General features: G+C 44.4%; 1 protein-coding gene and 1 pseudogene across 5 annotated transcripts in view; both read left to right on the top strand.

Annotated features, from left to right (window-relative positions):
• The window catches only part of ELAPOR1 (endosome-lysosome associated apoptosis and autophagy regulator 1), a 72,146-nt gene that overhangs the window by 14,704 nt on the left and 30,953 nt on the right, over nt 1-26,489 (top strand). For 4 of the 5 annotated variants that reach the window (XM_053891539.1, XM_053891535.1, XM_053891537.1 and 1 more), the window contains exons 2-3: nt 21,665-21,785; nt 24,372-24,564. In XM_053891539.1, coding sequence (XP_053747514.1) covers nt 21,665-21,785; nt 24,372-24,564 — 314 coding nt within the window. The remainder of the gene's footprint in view (nt 1-21,664; nt 21,786-24,371; nt 24,565-26,489) is intronic. The other variant, XM_053891544.1, reaches the window with a different exon arrangement.
• Nucleotides 9,587-9,668, top strand: LOC128776049 (U4 spliceosomal RNA; annotated as a pseudogene).

Below are 26,489 nucleotides of genomic sequence, written 5' to 3'. Positions count from 1 at the left end.
TTTTTGTTTCCCTTCCCATATGTTCATCTGTTTTGTCTCTTAAAGTCCTCATATGAGTGAAGTCATATGATTTTTGTCTTTCTCTGACTGACTAATTTCACTTAGCATAATACCCCCCAGTTCCATCCACATAGTTATAAATGGCAAGATTTCATTATTTTTGATTGCTGAGTAATACTCCATTGTATATATATACCACATCTTCTTTATCCATTCATCCATAGATGGACATTTGGGCTCTTTCCATACTTTGGCTATTGTTGAAATGTAAAAAAAATTTTTTAAAACTTAAAAAAAGAAAAGAAAAGATGGGATTATGACCAAATATAAAGTAAATAACAGCTTAGCAGCAAGTCGTAAGAAAACAAAGAACTATGGGGGGTGGAGGGGAAGACATGTTGTTAAACAATCACATGTGTTTTTAGCCCTAGGTTATCTAAAAGACTACTCCTGATTTTTATATTCACCAGCTAGTTTTTCTTAGGTGGAGATAGATTCAGGTAAGGTTTCAGAAGAATGTGTGATTGTGGCCAATGTACTTGGTTGTGTTTAATGTAACTCTCATTCTAGTCAGATGATGAGTGACCAAAGGGAGTGGGCATGAATGAGTGTGAGCAGAAAAAGTGGTACCGCTGGGAATATGCAACAGATTCTCAGGAGCTTCTCTGAAAGATGAGACATCCTCTTAATTTTTAGATAACTTAAAAATCTCAGGCTTTGTTTTTGAAGTTATTGATATCACCCCATTTCCATTAAAATCTTTATTTTATATGTGCAGAAACTGAGGCCCAAGGAGATCAACAGGTTGGTTCACTCTGGGGAGTGTTGTTTAGATATAAAACTGTGACCTCACAAAAAACTGCTGTTAAGGTGGATCTCAGTAGCCATCCAGACATAAGGCATCCTGACTAGCTCCCTAAGATAGTGGAATGGTGCTTATCCTCAGGTGGGTTATATTGCTTAACAATTACAGTTGTTTAAAAAAGTACTTTTCACCCCAGGTAATGAGAGGCTCACTATTTCTAGAGTGAACCCCCTACTATTGGGGTAAAAAGTATTCTTTTCTAAACTTTGTAATTATGAAGCAACATAATTGGTCCTCTGATGTCCCTATTGTTTATGACACTCGTTTCCTCCACCCTAGACCCTTTCTGTTTTTTTCCTTCTTAGGAAGATTGACAGATATTGTCCGTATTGGTACCTAGGCCCAGAGAACAGTTATCGTTAGAGTAACAGTTTGAAACAGTTTGAAAACATTAATGACAGATTTCCTCTAGAGATCATGGGCCATCGTCAAGTTTTCTCCACCAAATACTTATTTTTTTCTCTTATATATTTAATCCTCTGAAATTTAAAATAATTCACATACCAAGTATTTATTGAACATCATGCACTGAAGGAACCCTGGAAGAATGATAGGACATGAAACTGACATCGATGCCACCTACAGTCTTTCAAGGAACAAGCAGTTACAAACGGAGATCAGTGCATGATAGGATGAGGCCAGATCGGAAGGAGCAGTGGGCAGAGCACTGCCTCTGGAGCCGGGTTCATATCCCTGGTGAAGCTTCACTGGCTGTCAGACTCAATTGTCAAAGGAACTCATCATATGTAATTTGAAGGATTTTTGTGAAATTAGAAATGAGAAATAAGATATGCACAGTGACAAGTTGTATTTGTTTGTTAGGGCTGCAGTAACAGAGTACCACAAGTTGGATGTCTTAAAACAACAGAAATTTATTCTCCCACAGTTGTGGAGGCAAGAGGTTCAAATTCAAAGGGTCGCGGTGCCTCTGTGGTGGCTCTAGGGAGGAGTCTTCCCTTCTCTTCCTCGCTTCTGGTGGTTGCCAGAAATCCTTGGCACTCCTTGATTGGTAGCATCACTTCAATCCTTGCTGTCTTGTCACATGGTCTTCTCCTGGTGTGTTTCTGTGTCTTCACATGGCCTTCTTATAAGGACATCAGTTATTGAATCGAGGATCCGTCCTACTCCAGTATGACCTCATCTTAACCAATGACATCTGCAAACACCCTGTTTCCAAATAAGGTTACACCTTCTGAGGCTCTGGGTGGACATGACTTTTGGAGGGACACTATTCAGCCAGTACACCAGCACATAGTAAGTACTCAGTAAGTCGAAGTGATTATGGTTACCAAGAGCCAAAGTGCAAACGAACCGAGAAAAGCGATTTCAGTACAAGCTGGTGTGGTTAAGGAGAGCTTCTCCAAAGATGTGAGAAGGTCAAGCAGGGCTTTAGAGAAGTGGTAAAATTTAGATAAGAACTGAAGGTGTAGGTATGGTGGGGGAGGAGAACGGCATATCAATATTTTAACAATGGGACTATTAACCATGTAAAATCAGCTATTAATGAGACAAATCTCCTTTGTTCCAACAGGAATTTAAAACTATAATCTTTTCTGGATGGATAAGCACATATATTGTCTATTGTTATCTATTATCTATTACTTTATAACCAATGACCCTAAAACTTGGTGGCTTAAAAATAACAAACATTCATGATCTCCGTTTCTGTGGGTCAGGAATTTAAGAGTGGCTTAGCTGGGTGATTCTGGCTCAGAGTCTATCATGAGGTTACAGGCAAGATGTCAACTTGTGTTGCAGTCCCCAAAAGCTTGTTTGGAACTTGAGGATCAGCTTCCAAGATGGTTCAGTCACATGGCTATTGGCAGGAGCAAGTTCCTCCCACATGGGTCTCTTTATAGGATTGCCAGAGCGCCCTTACCACATGGCAGCCAGCTTCCTCCAGAGCAGGTAGTCAGAGAGAGAGTGAGAGACAGAGAGCGCAAAGAAGCATCCAGGGACCCTTTTATGACCTAATCTCAAAAAGTCACACACTATCACTCTTGCCATATTCTTTCTGTTCTTTAGAAGCAAATCGCTGAGTCCAGCCCCAACTCAGGGGGAGGATTGAGCTCTTTCTTCCTTTGGAAGGAGGAGCGTTCAAGAATGTGTTGACATGTTTTAAAACCACCACATCATAGTACATCATGAAATCATCCATTCCTTTGACTGTTGGACTAGTTTCCTAAATTTGATGTTCCTAAATCTCCATGTTATTATTATTACTATGTATTAATACAATAATCATTTTGAACTCTGACAGTATGCCAGACACTGTGCTTGCAGCTAGAGATTTGGAATGCATTGGTCCAATGCTTGCCTTCAGGGAGTTTATAGTTTAGTGGGAGAGGGACTATGTCATAAATATAATGCTCTTATATAAGTGACAAAAGTGAATATAAACAAAAGGCTTTGGGTTTGCACTATAAGAAGGAAACTGCAGAAATCAGAGAAGGCTTTTAGGGGTAGGTGGTATCTGAGGGCCTAGGGTAGCACCTCAAGCCTAGCCACCTCTTGGTATAGACTAGATGCTGGGAAGGTCTTTGGGGAGGGACATTCTAGGCCAGGAGATGGGAATGTGCAAGGTTTGTATGGGGGATTTTCAGGTTGTCCAGGGTGGCTTTCATGGAAGGGGAAGGAAAGGGAATGGGAAGGTGGATTGAGGCCAGTCTTAGAGGCTCTTATAGAATAGACAGTATTAGGGAGAAAGATTGAACTTGATTCTGAACACACTGGAGTTTTTTCAGGAGGGTAGCAAATGCTTACATAGGTGTTTTGGAGAATAGAAAAAGTTAGACCAGAGAAACCAGTGTAGCTGTATGTGTGAACTCATTCATTCACTAATTCATTCACCCATTCATTCATTCAACAAACTTTATTGCAGACCTGCTATGTTGCCAGGCATTGTTTATAGTCTAATGGGATATATACATATCTGAAATCATCACAGAGATAAAATTACAACTGTGACAAGTGCTACAAAGGGAAGGTACACGGTGCAATGAGAGCACCTATTACAGGATTTGACTTAAGCAGGAAGTTCAGGTAACTCTTTTCAGGGCAGTGATAACCCAGCTAGGGTCTGAAGGATGCCCAGCAGTAACAAGCCATGAAGGGGTAGGAATCAGCACATGCAAAGGCCCTGAAGTGAGTACAAAGGACTGAAAGAAGGCCAGTATAGTGTGAGGAACAGGGAAAGAGAACATGGTGAGAAATAAGAAAGGAAAGGAAGTCAATCAAACCATGAATGGTCTTATTTTAATTAAGTAATTAGCAGTGACTCCACCTATAAGGACTTCAGTTTTCAGGAAATATTCCATCAAAATAGTAAAAGCCAAAGATAAAATAAAGATTAAGGCAGGAAAAATACAATTTAGAATGGCAAATACAGAAAAAATAATTAAATGAATATATGAACCCTATGCAAGCAAATGGACTGGAAACTTGACCCTGAGCTTCCCGGTGGCTAAGGTAAAAAATGAAAACGTTATAGAACATTCTCAGAGCCCATTAAGAAAACACATGAGAAAATTACTTAGCGGGAAGATGCAACAAAAAGATGTACTGATAGGGCAGCTGTGGCACGAGAATGGGAAGGATTGGGAACATCAGAGGAAGACATTGCAGAGAGATTCATTGATGAGTTAATATATTACTGAGACTCTATAGTATCTGTGGATATTATCTCTCAGTATCTTTGGAGATTGTTATGGGACCAGTGATTATTATTTGTCTCTTGTATATATGTATATGATATAGAGATGGAATATATCTTCTTTTCAAGCCAAGATAATTTCCTTTGGTCTCTAACTGAAATTGCAGGGGATACAGTGTTTTGATTACTATCTATTAACCATTACAGAAGTTGGTACTGCTTGGAGTGAGAGGAAAAAACAAGATGGCTTGTTTATCAGTAAGTGTAAAAATAAAGAAGTAGGGGATTTGTCCTGATTTCTCCTGCTAAAAAGCAGGATCATCTGAGGCCTTCCTGAAAATTAGGGAGAATGGCATCCTGCTTTAATTTCTTCCATCAGATTTCACTCTTGGACCCAGGCCATTTCTGCTTTGGCAAAGCAAGGGGTGCTGATGTGAGCTGTGTTCCCAGTGATGGTGCTCCAGGCTGGCCCCAGGGGAACCTTTCGAGATTGTTGTATGCAGTGGTTGCCAGAACCTCAGGCACCATCAGGTGCCTGGCCGTAGGTGGGGGGATGCGGGAGGGCAGGAGGAACTCTGTTACCAATTTTAGTACCGCATAAAGAAGCCTTTCATTTTCTACCTCCTAGCAGAAGCCATCTGAAAAAGTGAATTTAGGCAAATGGCTTGAAGTTGAGCATTCTGCTTTGGACCCTGTTCTTTCTTCTATCCTCTTGCTTTAGCTTTAGGTTTTCAGATTTTCTTCGACAAAGCCTCACAGCCTGCTCCAGGCAGAGCCCAGCAGTGGAACTCTGGTTTGGGCCACGCACAGGCTTTCTCCACCTCACAGGGCTCCGGGGCCTCTCCCTGGCTGGCATCTGGCTGCCACCCTCATCTGCCACCAAGACCCTTAGAAAGAAGAGTGACTTCCTTTAAGAATCAGCTCATTCTTGCAAAAGATTGCTGAGTCCTGGCCCTCTGTCCCGTGAACAGATGGCTTCTATGATGGTCTCCTTGGTTTACCGATAACAAGCAGTTAATCTGTTCAGTTGGCTGCTGTGTCTCCTGCTCTGGTCTTTTCTTCATGACTATGCAGCTGTGCAGCTAGTTTGTTCCACCTGGATCTTCACTTCATGCAACTTTGAAATCCTTTGGCAGCTTTCAAAGCTTCTTGCCCTGGAGAGGCCTGTCAGCTCTTCTTTCCCAGTGGAAAGTCCTCCATGGTGTTTCATCAGAGCTTCTCCCAGGGATGTCTCATCACTTCCAACAGAGCAAAGAAACATGAAGAAAGGGTTCAGATTTAAACACTTACCTCCAGGCACTCTCCTCCCTCCTTTTAATTAATTAATTAATTAATTTTGAGAGAGAGAGAGAGGAGGAGGGGTAGAGAGAGGGGGGTTCAGAGGATCCGAAGTGGGCTCCACTCTGACAGCAGAGAGCCCAATTTGGGGCTCGAACACAGGAATCACCATGAGATCATGACCTGAGCCGATGCTTGACCCACTGAGCCATCTAGGCACCCCTCTCCTCCCTCCTTTTAAAAAATACTGGAGTAGGGGCACCTAAGTGCCCCTAAGCATCCAACTCTGGATTTCTGCTCAGGTCGTGATCTCAGAATTTGTGGGTTTGAGCCCCACGTGGGGCTCTGGGCTGACAGCTCAGAGCCTGCTTGAGATTCTGGCTCCCTCTCTTTCTGCCCCTCCCCTGCTTGCACGTGTGCTCTCTCTCTCTCTGAAAATAAATTTAAAAACCATAAAAAAACAATAAAATAAAATAAGAACACTGGAGCCATGTAACTTTTCAGCATAAAAAGCAGTGACAATGGTGGGAATTGGAAGACGAGGTTTCTGGAAATCCTATAACTGCATAGGTGACTCAAAAAAAAAAAAAAATGACCAAGCCAATCTCTAAGTCCCCACCCACTCTCGACATCTCCCAGCCAGCTTCCTGGTTTAGTGAAGGGGCTCCCCGCTGCAGCTGGTATGAGCAGCACGTGGAGGGCTTGCTACACCCCAGATTGCTGGCCCCACCCTAGAGGTTCTGATTCAGTGGGTCAATGAAAAGGCCTAAGAATTTGCATTTCTCACATGAACTTATTGAGGCTGGTGGTCTTAGGTCCACACTTTGAGAACCACTGCTTTAAATTTAATGGAAAGGAGGGGCGCCTGGCTCAGGTCATGGTCTTAGAGTTTGTGAGATTGAGGCCTGCATTAGGCTCTGCACTGACAACACATAGCCTGCTTGGCATTCCCTCTCTCCCTCTCTTTCTTTCTCTCTCTCTCTCTCTCTCTGCCCCTTTCTACTGCCCGACTGCACACACTCTGTCTCTCAAAATAAATAAATAAACTCTAAAAAAATAATAATAAATTTAATAGAAAGGATAAGAGTTTTGAAGACAGGTGGGTTTGGGCCTGAGTCCCAAACCAGCAGCTTACCAGCCATGTGACTTTGGGGCATATGCCTGAGCATCTCTGATCTAATTTCTTCATCCTTAATATGGGGTAAATAATATCTACCCCACAGTTCATTGATCCAACACATATTTGTCATATAACTATTGCAGTACCAAGGTTCTAAGCTAGCTGGTGGGGACATGACAATGAATGAGACCATCTTTGATGTCAAGGGATTTGGGGTAGTTGTAAAGATTAAAAAGAGAAAATTTGCAAAGTTTGAAGACCCTGAGAGATGTCTATTAAATAATCATTTCATTTCCCTCAGAGGAGGTAACATGATGCTGCTTTTACTTTTTTCAGGAGGGGGTGTCCAAAAGAGTCATCCTCAAATTTTATAGTATAGGGCCTAGAGTCATACTTCTCTCTTTGTCTAGATAGAAAATTTGAGGTATGGGCACTGGTGTCAGTTTAATCGTATCTTCCAAAACTCGTATGTACCTTGGAGTAACCCCAATGTCCTCCAGCACCTCAGAATGTGCCCTTATTTGAAATTTGGGTTTTGGCAGACTGTAGTCAAGATGAGGTCATTTGGGTGGGCCCTATTCCAATATGACTAGTGTCCTTATAAAAAGTGGAAATTTGGACACAGACACACAGACACAGACACACACACACACACACACACACACACACACACACACACAAAGGAGAATGCCATGCAAAGATTGGGGTTATGTTGCTGCAAACCAAGGAAATCCCAGAAGTTGTCGGCCATCACCAGAAGCTAGGAGGGAGGCATGGAACAGATTCTCCCTCTCTCATCCTGTAAAATGAAAACTGTACTGGTGCCTATATATGCCGGGACCGCCTTGATCATATTGGTATCTCCTCACCATATCCATAGTATGTATCTAAACATAGTATCCATATTTTAGCTGAATTACTCTGAAGTAAAGCAGAAAACATCTCAAAGGATTATGGTGAAGGCATAGGGTCGGAATAGAGATATGGTAGAAGTAAGCAGGGGCCAGGGAGTGAAGTGAACCTTGCAGGGAGTCCGGTGCTTACTCTGAGGGCAATGGTGGGGCAGTGGTACATTATGTTTTGTGGTTCAAGTGGGTCACTCTGGCTGTGGCCTGGAGAGTGGCTTGGAGGAAAGGAGGGAGCCAAGCCCAGGAGACAAGTGAGGAGGCTTCTCTAGGCAAGAAGTAATTGTGTTTTGTCTTCATTGGTAGCAGTGTGGATGGAGAGAGGTGGACTGACTCAAAAGATATTGTGGAGGTAGAAAACAGATAGGTCTCAGTGATTACGTGGGGCCTAAGAGAGGTGTCAGGAACACAGTTGCTGGCTTGAACAAGTACTGAATGTAGCAGTTTCAATATCAGAGCAAAAAGACAATGCCAAGACTGGTATTTTATCTTTTAAAGTGTTGGGGGTGGGGGCGCCTGGGTGGCGCAGTCGGTTAAGCGTCCGACTTCAGCCAGGTCACGATCTTGCGGTCCGTTAGTTCGAGCCCCCAGTCGGGCTCTGGGCTGATGGCTCGGAGCCTGGAGCCTGTTTCCGATTCTGTGTCTCCCTCTCTCTCTGCCCCTCCCCCATTCATGCTCTGTCTCTCTCTGTCCCAAAAATAAATAAAAAACGTTGAAAAAAAAAATTTAAAGTGTTTGGGGGGGGTGCCTGGGTGGCTCAGTCAGTTGGCCATAAGACTCCTGAATTCTGCTCAGGTCATGATCCTCATGGTTCATGGGATCAAGCCCTGAGTCAGGCTCTGCATTGACTCACTCTGCAGTGTGATGCCTGCTTGGGATTCTGTCTCTGCCCCTCCTACACATGTGCACAAGCACATGTTCTTTCTCTCTCTTGAAATAAATAAACTTAAAAAAAAACCCCTACTTTAAAAAGTGTTTGGAATTTATTAAATATTTTAAAGAAATAAGTAAAACTAAATATTTAAACATTTTTTGAAGTTTTATTTATTTTGAGAGAGAGAGAGAGAGGACATGTGCACATGAGTTGGGGAGGGGCAGAGAGAGAAGGAGAGAGAGAATCCCAACCAGGCTCTGCGCTGTCAGCACAGAGCCCAACTCGGTGCTTGATCTCCCAAACCATGAGATCATGAGCTGAGATGAAATCAAGGCTCCCCCACTCAACCAGCTGAGCTACCCAAGCACCCCACTAAATAGTCAGACTTTTCAAGTGCACCTTCTATAACACATTAAGTAAATCACATTCATAAAAATATAAACATTATTATCATTCTCATATAAATTGTTAGCAGATAAAATTAATGAAAATAAAGTATTATTCAACAAACCCTAAAGATCATTATTGCTACCACAGGTGGATTATGGTATCATTCAGTTAGGTATGGAACACCAGGTGGGGAGGGTAGTTAAGAACTATTTTTTTTTTTACTTTTTATTAAAAAAAAATTTTAATGTTTTATTTATTTTTGAGAGAGAGAGAGAGACAGACAGACAGACAGACTATGAGTGGGGGGGTGCAGAGAGAGAGAGGGAGACACAGAATCTGAAACAGGCTCCAGGCTCTGAGCTGTCAGCACAAAGCCCGATGCGGGGCTCAAACTGGGAACAACGAGATCATGACCCAGGCTGAAGTCAGATGCTTAACCAGCTGAGCCACCCAGGTGCCCCTATTATTTTTTTTAATGTTTTCTTTATTTTTGAGAGGGCGTAGCTTTGCGCAGTGGCAGTATCGTAGCCAATGAGGTTTATCCGAGGCGCGATTATTGCTAATTGAAAACTATTTTTGAGAGGGCGTGAGTGGGGGAGGAGTGGAGAGGGAGGGGGACACGGGATCTGAAGCGGGCTATGTGCTGACAGCAGCAAGCCTGTTTTGGGGCTCGAACTCACAAACCGAACCATGAGATGATGACCTGAGCCAAAGTCACATGCTCAACATACAGAGCCACCCAGGCACCCTGAGAACTATTTTAAAATGTTGGTTCTGATGCGCCTGACGAAAACCTGCATAGGCAATTAAAGCTAAGGGTTGGGGGCACCTGGGCAGCTCAGTCAGTTAAGCATCTGACTCTTAATTTGGTTGAGGTCATGATCCCACGGTTCAAGGTTTGTGGGATCAAGCCCGGCCTTGGGCTCTACTCTGACAGCACGGAGTCTGCTTGGGATTTTTCTCTCTTCCTCTCTCTCTGCCCTTTCCCCACTCATGTGAGCACTCTCTCTCTTTCAAAATAAATAAGTAAACTTAAAAAAAATAAGGATAAGGATCAGGAGCTCTGGGGTAAGGGCTGAGCTCAAGGTATAAACTTGGAATTATCAGTCCATGAAGGCAATTGAAACTTTGGAAATAGCTTTGTGTAAGCGATTTGAACTGAGCTTTAGGAAAGTCTAGGATTTTAATTGAACTAGAAGATGTGTAGGTAGAAGGATGGATTTACAAACTGAGGAAAAGAGCAAAGCAAAGAAAGCTATGGTGTTAAGATTAAGTGGATACTGTTAGCCGTGCCCTGGCCAATGTTTAACAACTTGCTCTTCAGAGGTGAAGGGAAACCCTGGTTTATCGTGTTTGCTGATTTCCGTGGTAATGCTCCCATTAGAGTCACTGTCAAGCTATCAGCGTCACTGAGCATGGGGTTGGGAACAGATGAGCACAATCAGCTGTTGTAAGCTCATGCTGTGAGCAAGTGAACTTAGCCCACAGCTAAACGCAGTCCTGATGGAGAGGGAGGGTTCTATCTGGGAGTGGTGTTGGATACATTGAAGATAAAGTGAACGACTAGTGTGGCTGTGAAGACAGATGACAACAAGTGTTGACAAGGAGGTGGAGAAATCGAAACCTTCATACATCGCTTCTCGCCCTTTTGGCCAAGATCAAGTGTAGAAACCTTCATACAGTGCTGCTGGGAATATAAAATGGTGCAGCCACTGTGGAAGGCAGTTCGGCAGTTCTTCAAGAAGTAAACGTGGAGTTACCATATGACCGAGCAATTCCACTCCTAACTATATTTCCAAGAGAACTGAAACATATGTTAACACAAAAACTTGTCCATGAATACTCATAGCAGCAATATTAACAATAGCCAAAAAGTGGAAACATCCCAAATGTCCGAGTAATGAATGGATAAATAAAATGTGGTATATCCATACAATGGAATGTTATTGGGCCATAAAAAGAAATTAAATACTGATACAAGCTACCACATGGAGGAACCATTGAAAACCTTACGCTAAGTAAGAGAAGTCAGATACAAAAGGCTGTCTATTGGGGGCGCCTGGCTGGCTAAGTTGGTAGAGCATGAGACTCTTCATCTCTGGGTCATGAGTTCAAGCCCCATGTTGAGATTACAAATGAAATGAAATGAAATGAAATGAAATGAAATGAAATGAAATGAAATGAAATGAAATGAAACGGCCACCTATTGTATAATGCCATTTATGTGAAATGTCAGTAATAGATAAATCCATGACCCATAGAGTAGACTGGTGGTTGCCAGGAGCTGGGGGAGGGGAAGATGGAGAGTGAATGTTGATTGGTAAGATTTTGAGGACTCTTAACCCCCAGTTTGAGAAACAATATTCTAAGAGATTGTGGCATGGCAGCTGTTCAGATATGTTTGCTTCATTGGAATTACTGAAGCCCTGACTGCTGACCTGGCTCTCCAGGCTGGAAGTCTCTCCACCAGGTCAAGTTCTCTGTCACAAACAGCTAACACATCTGAATATGAAGCTGTCCTTGGAGAGCTTTGCATAGACCAAGCCTAGCTGGCTTGTGTCTTTCATGCATGATTAAAAGCTCAGGTGAAAAAAATTTGATGGAACATTTTGATCTCATTAAAAACCAAGAAAAGCACATCTTTGAAATATAATCTCATAAAACCCTGCTTGTAGACAGATGTGTGTACCAAATTCTCACCTATCAGAAAGGGATTGAAATTTATAAAGGGACATTTTGTTTCCTGGCGACAAAGCCATTTCAATCCTAGGGATATTTACAAGCAATACCAAAAAGCTCTCTGCACCTGACAGACTGGCTGCAGGTACCAAGTGTCTAAATGTCAGCGACCAGCCTCTCTCTTGGAGAGATTAGCTTTGGAGGAGTTGTTGGGGGAGAAAAAGTGGAAAAAGGACAGATGTTATTTCATATGTATGAGCAGACTGGGATTAGGGGGTGAGTCAAGACGGGTGGTAAACAGCAAGGGGAACCAGGGAGGTCTAACTGCTGCTGTCATCATTGCTGTTAGGCCAGAAATGGCTCCTTCCTCATAGCCCTCACAGAAAGAGGAGTGAAGAGCCTGGGCACTCCCTCCATGAGCTCTCTGCAGGCAGGGTCAGCTGGCTTTGTTTTCTTTTTTCTTTTTGTTAGCCAATTTACAAAGAGCTGAACATAATCTCCTAATTGTCCTGAGAATTTGATGTTACTCAGTTTGGGTGGGTGGGTGGGATCCACTCAATCATCTTAGCAGGGCATTGTCATCCCTGTTTTATGGGCACAGGGTTTAACCACGGGTCCGCGGTTGTGCGGGACAAGATGAGAGTCTGGATCCCTGGGGTCTAATCCAGAGCGCCTTGCACAACTCCAGAACCACTCTAGAGTCTGCCCTTTTGCCACCATTCAGTCACTCAACATATACTAATTGATAGTGATTGTGTCAGGCACTGTTCTGGGCCCTTGGGCTACATCAGTGAACAAAAACAAAGATGCCTCTTCTTGTGTTGTTTCTGATCTGGAGTGAGGGCAAGGGCAGAAATAGACAATAAACACAACGAAAAGTTAAGTTAGAAAGTGTGTTTGAAAGTGGTAAGTGTATAGAAGAAAGGAGTCACTTAGGATTTGAAAATTGATAGGGTGGGAGGGGAGGAATTACAATTGTAAATAGGGAGGTGGAAGCAGGAGGAATAATATCAGGGGCCTTGGTAGGGGCTGAAGGGGAGGGTGCATGTAAAGAGAAGAGCCCCAGAGCCGGGTGCAAGGGTGCTCGTACGTGTCACTAATGGCGGCTGTCGTTACCACACCAGTTCCATCTCCTGTGCCCAAAGTGGACAGGCAGCTCTAGTTCCAGACAGGCTGGACAGCAGGGCCTGCCTGACCCAGGGCCTGGTGGCACAAACTGCCCCAGCTGGGTGTGAAGACCCAGCAACCAGTTTTGTGTAATGTGCCCATGGTCAAATGAGCTGGGGTGACCGAGTGCCGTCTGCGGTTTTTGATCAAAATGGGAGTTGAAAACCCCAGAGTCGAATAGAAAATGCTGAAAGAAGGGGCAGCGGAAGGCCAAGGCTCCCCCATCCTCCTTCAGACTGGGAGCCCCGGGGCTCCCAGCTCCGTGTTGCTAGGCAACAGCACACAGATTGAGGGCAGCCAGCAGGGGCCAGCCTGCCTGGGGTCTGTTTGCTTTGGCTGCTGCTGGATCTGGTACCTGTTCCGGGGGAGAGGCTGTGTCACTTGGAAGCAAACACCTGACTGTGTAGGGTTATTAAAGGAAAGCCAAAAAGCCATCCTTGACTCTGAGTCAGCCTCAGGGCCTGCAATTCCACCTTTAGCAATTTGCTCCTTCAAGCAAAGTCTGTGGTGTCAAACTTTTTGGGGGCTAAAACAAAATCTTAACTGAGAAGACTAAATATGCAGAAGAGATTTTAAGGAGGAAAATGTTGCTTCATTAAAGGGGGGAATCCCCACTCCCGGCTGAAGGGGCTTTCTAAACCCCTAGATTCTGAACCATAATTTGAAAATCCTTGGCTTAAAGTATTTCAGCCCCCTGTTAAAAAGTGAACAGCCTTTGTTCAGCAAAATATTAAGCTATTTTATTTTATTTTATTTTAATTTTATATTTTTAAATGTTTATTTATTTTTGAGAGAGAGACAGAGCGTAAGTGGGGCAGTGGCAGAGAGAGAGGGAGACAGAATCTGAAGCAGGCTCCAGCCTCTGAGTTGTCAGCACAGAGCCTGACACGGGGCTTGAACCTGGGAACAGCGAGATCATGACCTGAGCCAAAGTCGGACGCTTAACCGACTGAGCCACTCAGGCGCCCCAATATTAAGCTATTTTAAAATTACTAATATGTTATGATAGATTTTCATGGTTTTCTGCTGGGGTAGGGATGGTGGAGAACAGACTCCTCTGAGGATCTGATGAAATCTGTACACCCTCTGCCCAGGAAAATGCACATACGTGAAATTCTGCATCTGGTTGTATCGGGGAAGTTGTCCATAGACCATAGATTAAGGAGCTCTCTGTCTTTCAGGACATTTGTTTATCTGATTTACTTCCAAATGGGACAATACTTAAGTCTTGAGAAGAGTGAGTTTTGAAGGAGGGAGGGAGGAGAATCAGAATCTTGGGGATGGAGTCTGTATTTTTAACATGATCTCCAAGCAGTTGTGATGATCAGGTAGGCATGGGCATCAGGGCTCTGGAGGTGGTTTGTCTAGCCCCTAAGGCCCAGGAGACACTGCTGTGAGTTGGCAGCCCTTATGAGGGTGAGGAAGAGGGAGGCAGAGAGAGAGAAACCCTGCTTTCCCTCTCTAGTCTGACAAGCTGGAGAATAGGAAAGACCCTGTGTTCTCCATCCTGCCCTTCGTAATAGGAAACTGAGGTTACTTGCGCCCCTGAGCCTCAGCCAGGCCCTCCACTCAAAATTCAAATGAGGGCACTCCAAAGCAAAAAGAACAAAGACCAGTACTTCAGGACACCATCCAGCTAGGACTGGGCCTAAGAAAGAGTCTCATTTGGGACACTGATGTTCAAATTCCGATATTTGTGGTTTTCCATGTTCTGTATTAATGAGAGGTCATTCCTCCCTCCTAGCAAAGGGTTAGTGTCTCCTTAATAGTCAGGATTGTTTAATGGGATCTGCTCCCATCTGGGTCAGGTGCTTTCCAAGCAAAGAAGCATTCGCCACTGAGTCAACAAATAACCTATTGATCCCGCTGTACCAAGCTTGGGGCGTTTTCACTGGTCTACCTCGCCTCCATCCTGACATCTTCGGAGGATCTGGTTTTCAGGGACAGCGAGAGGACAGGAGGATGAACCTGCAGTTGGGGGAAGAGCAGGAGGCAGCCTCCTCCAGACCCCAAGGCCTGTAGTCAAAATCCGGGTTTACTTAAGAACCTGTTTCTTGACGCAGGCCCTATCCCAGCCAAGACAAACCCAAGTCGTGTTTCTCTCCTGCTTCCTTGGGTGGTTGTGACTTTATGCTGCATGACTTGGTGGTTCTTGGACTTGGGATATGAGACCCTGGTTGGCTCTGTCTCTCCTGCCTGTGGTGGGGGATGTATCCCCTTCCCCCCACTGTAGTTGCTGCAGTAATCCTTCCTCCTGTCAATGTTTTGCTCAAGTGGAGCCATTTATCCAAAATGAACAGTTAAGATGTGTGCATTCCAATGTGTATAAATTTTACCTAAAAACAAAACAAAACAAAAAAAACAAAACCAAACAGCAACAACTTCCAGAAGGGAGGAGTGGGTGGAAGTAAATGGGGAATGAGTAGAGGTAGATGAAGAATGACAGAAATTAAGAATTGAAGCTGGGGGGTGGGGGTCATCATATTCTGTTCCAAAATTCTTGTTTTGACATTCACCACAATAAAAAGAAAAAAAGTACTTAGAGATGTCTGTTTTCTCTTAGAAGTCTCCCTACATGCCCCTTCCCCACTCAAGAATCTTGAAGAAACTCATACCCTTTACCCTAGTAATTCCACTTCTGGGAATGTATCCAAATCAAATAATGAGAGATGCACAGAAGGCTTCATAGTAATGCTATTTAAAATAAGAAAAAGTTGGACAAAATTCCATGTTAAAGGAACTGCAGTGCAATCATTAAAGCCACGGGAAAGTGCTTGTGACCGAAATTGTAAAAAAAAAAAAAAAAAAAGAGTACAAAACTCCACACTGTATGATCTTCATTTGGTTTTTAGAAATGCATGTGCATGTATAGAAAAAGAATGTGGAAAGGAATACAATCATAGGTTTAAAGTAGTGATCTCTGTTTGCTGGGCTTGTAGATTTTTATTTTCATTTTAATTCTAGCCTATATTTTCATCTTTTCTACAATGCACATTGAGCACTTTGACAATTATTTTAAAGACTGAGAAGTGCCATTTTGAAGGAAGCAGGAGGAAAAGGTGGAAGAAAGAACAGATTTCCATGCAGGTCCTAGCCGTAAAATAGTAAGGTACTGGAACTGGAAGGAATCTTGCAAATGGCTCAAATCCGAATTTCTCAGTTACAGATGAGAAGACTGAGGCCCAGAAGAGTCAAACAACCCCCTCGGCTGTTTGTTGTCAGTCTCTCAGACTGCTTGTTTTAGCACCACACGGAGCCCTTACTTCCCTCCCAGGAACTTCGCAGCTCCAGAGTGTGCGGTGTTAACCCCTGCAGGCCCCGCTTGGGGAGCAGCCTTTTGTCTTTCCAGTCTAGGCCACCTGTTGCCAGCGTCCTTGGCCAGCGGGGCTGCAGAAATGACCTGACAGGAAGAAGGCCAGAGGAGCAAGGGGCCAACTGCCGCCCGATCACTCAGTGCCTCTCCCTCTGACAGTACTCGGTTCTGCTGTGGTTACTTCTAAGGAGTGAGGTTAAATGTTTGTGGGGTCTGGCCTTGTGGCTTTCAGGCCATCATGAGTTGAAAAAGAAACAGTGCAGTTCAATGGTTACTGTCACGTTGGAGTCAAGAGACGTCAGCACAGGGCCCGAAGTCTTTGCCAGAGTCCTTACACATGGTCTTAGTCCGTTCTGGCTACTATAACAGAACACTATGGACTGGGTAGCTTAAAAGGCAAACGTTTCTTACTCATGGTTCCGGAGACTAGGAAGTCAAAGATCAAGGTGTAGGCAAACTCATTGTCTGGTGAGAGCACTCTGCCTGGTTTGCAGATAACCCTCTCCTCACTGTATCCTCACATGGCTCTGTTCCTCTTTTTTTTTTTTTTCTTTTTCATGTTTATTTTTGAGATAGAGAGTGCCAGCGGGGGAGAAGCAGAGAGAGGCGGGGACAGAGGATCAGAGCCCGATGCGGGGCTCAAACCCACAGCCATGAGATCATGGCCTGAGCTGAAGTGGGACGCTTAACCAACTAAGCCACCTAGGTGTCCTGACACTAATCTCTTCTTGAAGGCTCTACCCTCAGGCCCTAATTACCCACCAAAGGCCTCACCTCCAAATACTATCTTATCAGGGCTTCAACATATGAATTGGTTGGGGGTGGGCACAAATGTGCAGCCCATTAACAGTTATCAAAACCTTCTCTGGAGATCGTGGGGGCAAGCAGGAGTATGCAATGATAACTAACTGTAGAGAATGGTGGAAGACCAGAAATAAGCCTACCTACGTGTTTATGGTCTGTCTCCTCCCTGCCCCATCCCTGCCAGCACACTCCCCACCATGCCCACATCTACACCCTTAAGAGCTGTGACTGTCTCGAATACCACTGCTTCACCAGAACCTAGCACATAAGAGACCCTCAGTACCTACTTGTTGAACGCAGTATATGAGTAAACACCATTTTCCTAGAATGTGGAAGACCCGACATGTTCCAAGCTAACGGTATTCCCAGAGTTTAAACATTTTAGTTCCAAAAGAGCAGAATGTTTGAAAAACAGTTATTTTTTAGCACTTAATATTTATTTGTACAACTGTAACACGATGCTTCCAAACAGTTGTCAGTAGCCAACACATAAGCACCAGGGAACTGCCATGGGCATATCCAGTGAGACTGTCATGATGTCCGCTCTGTCTGTTGCCTTCCACTTTTTCCTCCACTCCTCCCTCTTGGTGTCTTTTGAATTTGGCATCTATCTATCTATATATATATCTACATATATATATAGGTAGATATACTTTTTAAATATATATATTTAAAAATATATATACATATATAGAGAGAGATATACACTTTGGGGGATATTTCTTTTTTTTTTAATTTCTTTTTTATGTTTGATTTATTTTTGAGGACAAGAGAGACAGAGCACAAGCAGGGGAGGGGCAGAGAGAGAGGGAGGCATAGAATCTGAAACAGGCTCCAGGCTCTGAGCTGGCAGCCCAGAGCCCAAATGCGGGGCTCAAACTCACAGACCGCGAGATCATGACCTAAGTCGAAGTCAGACGTTTAACCAACTGAGCCACCCAGGCACCCCTGGGAGGCTATTTCTTAAATGCAACTACCAGATCACAGATTTCTACTCTCTGGGGTACTTAATAGGATAAATCAGAGGTTGGGCATTTTCCTGTGGCATAATCTTTTTTTTAATTATTTTTTTTAAATTGTGGTAAAATACACATAGCATAAAATTATCTTGAACATTAAAAAGAATTTTTAATGTTGATTTATCTTAGAGACAGAGCGTGAGTGGGGGAGGGGCAGAAAGCGAAAGAGAGAGAGAGAGACAGAATCTGAAGCAGGTTCCAGGCTCTGAGCTGTCAGCACAGGGCCCGAAGTGGGGCTCGAAACCACAAACCACGAGATCATGACTTGAGCCAAAGCCAGACGCTTAACTGCCTGAGCCCCCCAGATGCCCCTATCTTGACCATTTTTAACTGAACAGCTCAGGCATTAAGCAGCCATCACCACCATCCATTGACAGAACCCTTTTCATCTTGCAAAACTGAAATTCTGTACTCAGGGCCCCAGTCCCCAGGAACCACTAATTCTACTTTTTCTCTCTATGAATTTGAGAGGTACTGTGGCTACCTCATATAAGTGGAATCATACACTATTTGTCCTTTGGTGAGTGGCTTAATACAATTGGCATAATTTTCCTGTACCAACAGACAACTCAGCATTTGACCAAGGAAGTTCCAACTTAGGGATTTTTTTCTTCTCTTCTCTCATATTCCCCAGGAGTATCGCATGTGGCTGGAGGATTTGGGGGGGGCAGATTAACTAAGGTGCCCACCCCTCATTTCCAAACCCTACCCTTCTTTTCCTGATGACAGGCAGCAGCCACTGCCTACTGTGCCCTGTTTGAAATTGTGAGTTGGATATGTGCACGGGGGAGTGAGGAACTGTGTGCTAGACATACATGCTGAATATATTTGTGGGTCTCCTTTGTGAATCTGTATGTTATGCAGACTATACGCTTTCAAAGATCACTGGGTGAATTGAGGTACTGTTGGGGATTTGATTTGTTCACAGAATGCTGAATATAGTCCAGGAGTGCTGCCATTTATATCTCTGATTTAACTATCTGTCTAAGCTTATATTGTGAATAGTGAGATCTCAAAGGATAGTTTAGATTTGAAACAGCTGCAGTAGACCCAGCCACTTTGGATGGTGGAAATATCCCCAAGTGACATGAAATAAATTAGCACATATTGAAAAGGGAATTTTCTAAGGCTTGGAATCATCATTTTCCCGGCAAACCCCCCACCCAAGTGGCACCCAGGGGACACCAAATGAAAGGCGATGAAAAGAAACGCACTTGGCCCGTGTGTCTCCAAAACGCCAAATGTAGTCTGAGTGAACTGAAATTATCTGCTCAAACAGATTAGATATTTTAACACCCATTCTCAGGCCTCCGAAGCAAGCCTGTCAGCTGGCACACAACCAACACTGTCTTATTTAATTTTTAGATTTGGCTGTTAAATTTGGCCCAGTGTGAGTCTGTGTTTGATTGGGTGTATGAGGATGGTGGATTTCTGGTGGGAAGGCCTGGGTTCTAGCTCAGTGACTTACCAGCCGTGTGAACACAGGCCATTTCACCCCTGTGTGAGTGTTTCCTCACCTGTACAGTGAGGGAAGCACTCCTGCTCTGCTTGCCTTATGGGGAATTTGAAGATCAAATGAGACCGTGTTTGGGAACCGTAAAATCACCATGCAGATGACCAGCTTAATCACGCTTACAGTGGGGACATCAAATCCTTTCTGCCCGGTTCACTCAATTTGCATTTAATTTACATACTGTGAATTTTACCCCTCATTCTTGCCGTAAAACCCTTTGGGGAGTATCATATTTAGACCTGGAATTGCTATATGTGTAGTTGCTCTCTTCACCTTAGAGTCCTCTGAGATAAGGAAAAGACTGGAATTGGGGGTGGGGGGAATAGACCCAGAGACATGGTAGCCCAAGGGCACAAAGAATCCTGATGTTTTTCTTTCCTAGATGACACTGACGTCTAAGTCCAAAGCCAAAGATTCTCATCAAAAGTTAGGCTCACTGGGGCAGCTGGGTGGCTCAGTCAGTTAGGCATCCGACTCTTGATGTCAACTTACAGTTGGTGGGATTGAGCCCTGTGTTGGGCTTTGCGCTGACGGCACAGGACCTGCTTGGGATTCTCTCTCTCCTTCTCTCTCTGCTCCTCCCCTGCTCGCATGCACTTTCTCTCCCTCTCAAAATAAATAAACGAACATAAAAAAATTAGAACTCCCAAAACAGTTCCCCCAATTTTCCCCTTCTCCGCATCTTCTCCCTTCGGATGAAATTGCTGAGTTTGTATGTTGCTATCTTGAGCCATACTGGGCGCAGCACTTAGTAATTCTAATGGCTGGGCATAGAATATATATTTGGTAAATATTTAAAATAGAGGGAAATAAAATTGTTCTCTTATCATCTTGAGTTTCTGAAACTACAGCTCGAGAAACAACACGTTCACTATATTTCCACAAATCTGAGATGCCATTGCTTCTTAGACCCACCGTTTTTTACATATTGCAAAGAGAGGAAAAGCTTTATCAGTTAAAATATGACACAGTGCTTCCTTATTGTGTCAATTATAAGCCACTTTGATTTCACAGATGTTAAAATGTGAAATAAATATGCATTTTAGAATAAATGAAATGCAGCGTGTTTACCTCTTCCAAAAGGTAAAGATTTCTGCTTTTGGTTCTGATGCATTCTTAGATTAGCAAACTTCAAAAAGGTCTCATTTTTAGTCTCAGCTCCTTGCATTTACACGTGGTATGCAATCATGCTCTTATGTGGGTTGAAAGGGGACATTAAATCGATTTTTCTTATGGACACAATAGTACCAAGTACTTCCCTGCACTTGAATATAGATTTAGGTAAGGGCGGATTATAAAATACTTGTCAGAGCCAAAATGATAATAGTTCTGTGATCTGTTGTTTATTACGAGATTTAAAAGAGTGAGAAATGTTTAAGGGCATTTGATGGATCCATTGTGGGTTTTTTTTATCCTCCAAAGTAGTGCTTTTTATTACTTTTGTTGTTACTGTTGTTCTATTTAATACTTGATTGGGCTGTTTTGTGGCTCTTATTTAGGTTATTGTTAGTTCAGTAAAGCAACTGAACTGTGAGTGTCCCACTGCACAGAGAAATTAGGCATGAATAGGTTCAGGTGATGAGAGCTGCCTGGGTGAGATAGGATGTTTTCATAAAATGTAAGGTGGGAACTCATCATCTTTCCAGGCAGAAGGGAGTGTGAAGAACAGGAAAATACAGCTTCTGTGACAATCCTTTGCACGTTTTTCACAGACCAGTTCTTGCTCATAATTCTACGGTTTAGGACAAGAAAGCCAGCACCTGTTTCCAGCCTGTTCTGTAGTTTCCTTCTCACATTCCTTTGGTCCGTTGGGTCATTATCTATATACAACAGCAAAGAGAGTCACCACACAGAAAGGATTTCTAAGGACTGGACTGTGGTTGGGTGGAGAGGAGTGATCCAAATCATTGCAGCTCCTGTGGGCTTCCTAACAAACATTCGGGCACCATGATCCTTGCTCCCTGCTGGGGCCCCAGGCGCGTGTCGGCAGCCCGGCAGCCCCATGCTGGGCGGGAAGTGGGTGGAAAGCTGTTAATGTCTGATCACTGCTAATGCACGTTTTGCCCACTGTTGTCTCCCCTGCAGTCTGAGTACCACTACGAGTACACCGCGTGTGACAGCACGGGATCCAGGTGGAGGGTCGCCGTGCCGCACACCCCGGGCCTGTGCACCAGCCTCCCCGACCCTGTCAAGGGCACTGAGTGCTGTAAGCATTCCTGCCGCTCACCTCTGGCCTCTGCCCCGAGCCTCCTGCCATCCAAGCCAGGCCCTCTCTGACAGCGCAGCTGCCTTAAGGAATCAGATCTCTCCCCCAGTTAGTCCCCAGCCCCTTTGAGATTTGGTACAGAAATGTGATTTCATGGATGCAAACTGGGTATCTAAATTTGCTTTTCTTTTCTTTCTTTCTTTCTTTCTTTCTTTCTTTCTTTCTTTCTTTCTTTCTTTCTTTCTTTCTTTTAAATTTAAATCCCATCAGGGGATAAAGTATGAGCAATTCCAGCTGTGTGCCAGTCAGCGATTTCTTTCTGTTTGCATACATTTTCTTTTGTGCCTGTGCATCTCTCTCCAGTCTGCACTTACCAGCCACAATCAGGCATTAGGAAAAGACTGTGATTTGCTTTTGTTCTTCAAAAGGAAGCCAGAGAAGATGAATTTCTGCACAGACAGACCTTTAAAATGCACTGGGCATCACTTCAGGGAACAAGAACCTTGCCCAGCTGTGGAGCTGACTGTGCGATCAGAAAAGCCGTGACTTGTCTGCAGCTCTGTCCCCACCTCTGCGACTCTGTAGTCACAATTTTTCTACAATTGGCAGCTGTTTCCCCTCCACTGTTCTTCTTAGCAGTGTAAAGGGATAAAACAGGGACTAGAATCAAGGAATACTTGGAGATTTGGAAAGGAGATTTAAATTCTTTTTTTTTTAATATTTATTCATTTTTGAGAGACAGAGCATGAGCAGGGGAGGGGCAGAGAGAGAGGGAGACACAGAATCCAAAACAGTCTCCAGGCTCCGAGCTGTCAGCACAGAGCCTGACTCGAGGCTCGAACCCACTGAGCGCGAGATCATGACCTGAGCTGAAGTAGGACGCTTAACCAACTGAGCCACCCAGACACCCCGAGGGCATTTCAATTCTTTAAAAAAAAAACCAAAAACTTACATAGTGCCTGGTTCAGTCGGTGAGCAAATAAATGCTTGTTAAACTACTGAACGGATATTGTGAAGATCTGAGCAGGACTGAGGTGTGACTGCTGCAAACAAGTGAGCCATCTTCAGGTAACTCCACCAGCTTAACCGAGCTCTTCTTATGTGCATGCACTGTGAACCACAGAGATATATAAGGCACAGTCTCTGCCTTCAAAAGCTTAACGTCTGGTGGAAGAAGCAGACATTCATTCTTCCATTCATTTTTTCAGCAAAACTATACGGAGCCCCTACTATGTCTGTGCCAGTTACTGAGCCACTGTCCCCAGAGGAGCTCAGAGCCTAGCAGCAGGCACACATCAATATGATGTATTCATATGAGATGACAAAGGACAGGAGGTACGGGTGCCTAGGGCTCAGGAACAGCTCGGGGAACTACTTGGGCAGAGGTTTGCAGGTGGAAGAACACCAGACACATTCAGGGAAGAACATGTGGTCTGGGGTGGAGGCAACGCATGGAAGGTGACGGTGACAGATGGGGCTGTAGTGGAGCAAAGCCTGTAGTGGGAGATCAAGCTGGAAAGTTAGTTTGAGGAAAAAATTGCAGAAGATTTTGAATGCCTGGCTGAGAGCTTAGGTTCTATAACCCAAGGGGAGTGCCTGATGATCTCTTAAATAACAGGAATAATAGTACCTACCCGTGTTTTAGAAAGATACGTCTGACCACAGAATGAGCAAAAGCAGGAAACAGGGAACTAATTAGGAGGACTCTGTAATCATTGAGCTAACAGCCAGGAGAATCCCAACCAGCATGGTGGCAGTGGAGCCAGAAAGGAGACAGAGACCAGAGACTCGGGGAAATTCATGGCTGAAGGGCTGGGCACCGTTCAGAAGACCATGGTATGTTCTACTGGAGAGCTCTCAGAATGGCCAAGGCTGTCCCTCAGGAAACGAAACCGTCAGGGACAAGTTCACCAAAGCAGAGCTCCCACAGCCCTAAATTTTATTTTTTTATTTTTTATTAAAAAAAATTTTTTTTAACCTTTATTTATTTTTGAGACAGAGAGAGACAGCATGAACGGGGGAGGGTCAGAGAGAGAGGGAGACACAGAATTTGAAGCAGGCTCCAGGGTCTGTGCTGTCAGCACAGAGCCCGACGCGGGGCTTGAACTCACGGACCGCGAGATCATGACCTGAGCCGAAGTCGGCTGCTTAACCGACTGAGCCACCCAGGCGCCCCCAATTTTATTTTTTAAAATAACAGCTTTATTGAGATATAATTTGTATATCATAAAATCCACCCCCTTAAAGTGTAAAGTCTAGTTTTTAGAATATTCACAGTTGTACAACCACTATCTAACTTCACAATATTTTCATCACCCCCAAAAGAAACATCATATCCGTGAACAATCTCTACCCACGTCCCCTCCCCCCAAGCCCCTGGCACCATAGATCTGCTTTCTGTCTCTGTGGATTTTCCTATTTTGGACTTTCCATATAATGTGAATCATACAAGATGTTTTAAATCTTAGTGGGTCAACTTCTGGATCTTGATCCTCTGCTCCTCATTTTAGGGTGCCCACAGGCTGCCTACTCTTCCTGGTGGCAGTGGCCTCACCATCCTCCTCTTGTCCCTTCTCTGCGTTCCAGCCTTTTCTTGCAAAGCCGGGGAGTTTCTGGACATGAAGGACCAGTCCTGTAAGCCATGCGCTGAGGGCCGCTACTCCCTTGGCACGGGAATCCGGTTTGACGAGTGGGATGAGCTGCCCCATGGCTTTGCCAGCCTCTCAACCAACATGGAGATCGAGGACACCACCACCGAGTCCACTGAGAACTGCACTGCGTGAGTGCCCCCTATAGTCCCTTCCCCTGTGCTGGGCTGGGGAGGATGGAAACCAGGGAGCCAAGCAGCCAAGGGTTAGGTTGGAGCAGCTTCCCACAGGACTGTTGGACATAACGCCCACCTCAGCCCACTCTTACTGATCCAAGCTTACAGTGACTGACAGGCGTTGGTGAGGGGTAAAGAACAGGGGGAAATAGAGAGGGGCGGATATGGTGGATAAGGGTTAAATGGCCCCGTCCACTTAAAATAGAACCTAACTGGATTTCTGCCATGGGATTTTGGATCAGCAATAAGCTGCCTCAACTTGATTGCAACCCAATGTGTAAAGCGCTAGGTATCTTCCTGGCTTTGGTGTTAACTTCTAAAACTGGTCAGCCCAACCTGAGTTTATAGGTTTGAGGGAGATAGACTAGGGCCAGATCTTTGGTCAGTGGTGGGTGGGATCTTCCAAACCTCTTGAGACCCTGGTGACCAGAAAAAATTTTCTAGCTCAGAAGGAGATCTTTTCAGTACTTGAAAAGCTCAGCCCCAGGTGCTTGAGTAACTGGTGAGTGATCCTTATCATATCTTTCAATATTTAATTCCAGGGACAGGAATTAAATGATGTGCCTTCTATGTGTCGGGCACTATTCTAGATGCTTTACATATATTACTTTCTATAATTCTCTCAAGAACCTTCTGAAATTGGTTATCATTATTTCCTTTACACAAATGAGGAATTGGAGGCTTAGCAAGGTTAAGTGACTTGTCCTTTGTTACCCAGCTTAGAACTGGTGACATTGGAATTCAAACCCAGTCCCAAGCTCTCTACTGCCCCATGAAGCCACCCTCAGATAACATTTAGTGTATGCTAGGCAATGTCGGGTCCTAGGGAGGAGAAGCAGAGGGGTGCACAGATGCTCTTTGACAGATAAGATGCGAGGAAAGTACATGAAAGTTTCTCTTACCCCCAAGTAATCAAAAGGATAAAAGGAGTTAATGATTGTTTACACTTGGGTCTCTAAAACTGGGACCAATGTGTCCCGTTCCTACACTTAAAAAGAAGGCCCATTAGCGGAGCCAGGCAACAGGTATTTTATAGTCCAATTTTAATGTCACTTTAGAGTTTAACATTATGTGTCAAAATCATTGGCATGACAACGTTGGCAACAGAGATAAAGCCAGGGAGGATTAAAGCTGAAAGGAAAGCCATTTACATCCTAATAGAGAATGTAATTGACTCCACCTCCCCACCCCTGCAACAAGGTGCAGGCCCGGTCACCCAATCAATTCTTACCCGCTTGAAGAAAGGGTTTCTCTCTCTGGGGACGTCACTGAGAGTCCAGAAATCATTACCTCTCAGCAAGACAGGATGTGGGCCAGTTAATAACAACTTGTGTTTCCACAGCACACACTGCTTCAGGGCCTGCATCTTAAGGCATCCAAGACATCCCTGGGAGGGGAGAAAGAATGTTTTTCCTCTGTAGAAATGGAGACGAAATGGCCATCTAGAGAGGCTGTGTGATTTCCTCACCGCCCTCAGAAAGGCAATAATTGAGCTAGTACCGAGATGTTACCCGAACCCATGTCCGCTGTCTCCAACCTGACCAGAGCCAGCCTCCCCGCCGTTCTGCCTCCGGCGCCCCCAACTCGTCTCAGCCTCTGCTCCAGCCTCTGCATGCCACTGGCGGCCAGCAGCCAGACCGAAAAAACACAAGTCCAACCACCGTACTTCCCCACTCGAAACTCCAGATTCTGTGGATTCCTGTTGCTCCTGGAATAAAATCCAATACCTTGCCGCAGCCTGCGTGGCCGGCCTGGTCTGGCCTCTGCCTTCTGCCCATTTCTCCAGCTTCACCCAAATGCCTTCCCTCTGGCTTACTGTGTTCCAGCCACGTGGCCACCATACTCCTTCCCTCCTGGGTCTTTGAACACGCTCTTCTCCA

Source organism: Panthera pardus, unplaced genomic scaffold, assembly GCF_024362965.1.
Source record: "Panthera pardus isolate Hobbes unplaced genomic scaffold, ASM2436296v1 HiC_scaffold_11, whole genome shotgun sequence".
NCBI classification, from domain to species: domain Eukaryota; kingdom Metazoa; phylum Chordata; class Mammalia; order Carnivora; family Felidae; genus Panthera; species Panthera pardus.
Note: the sequence above shows the minus strand (reverse complement) of the source record. Positions and strands in the feature narration are given on the sequence as shown.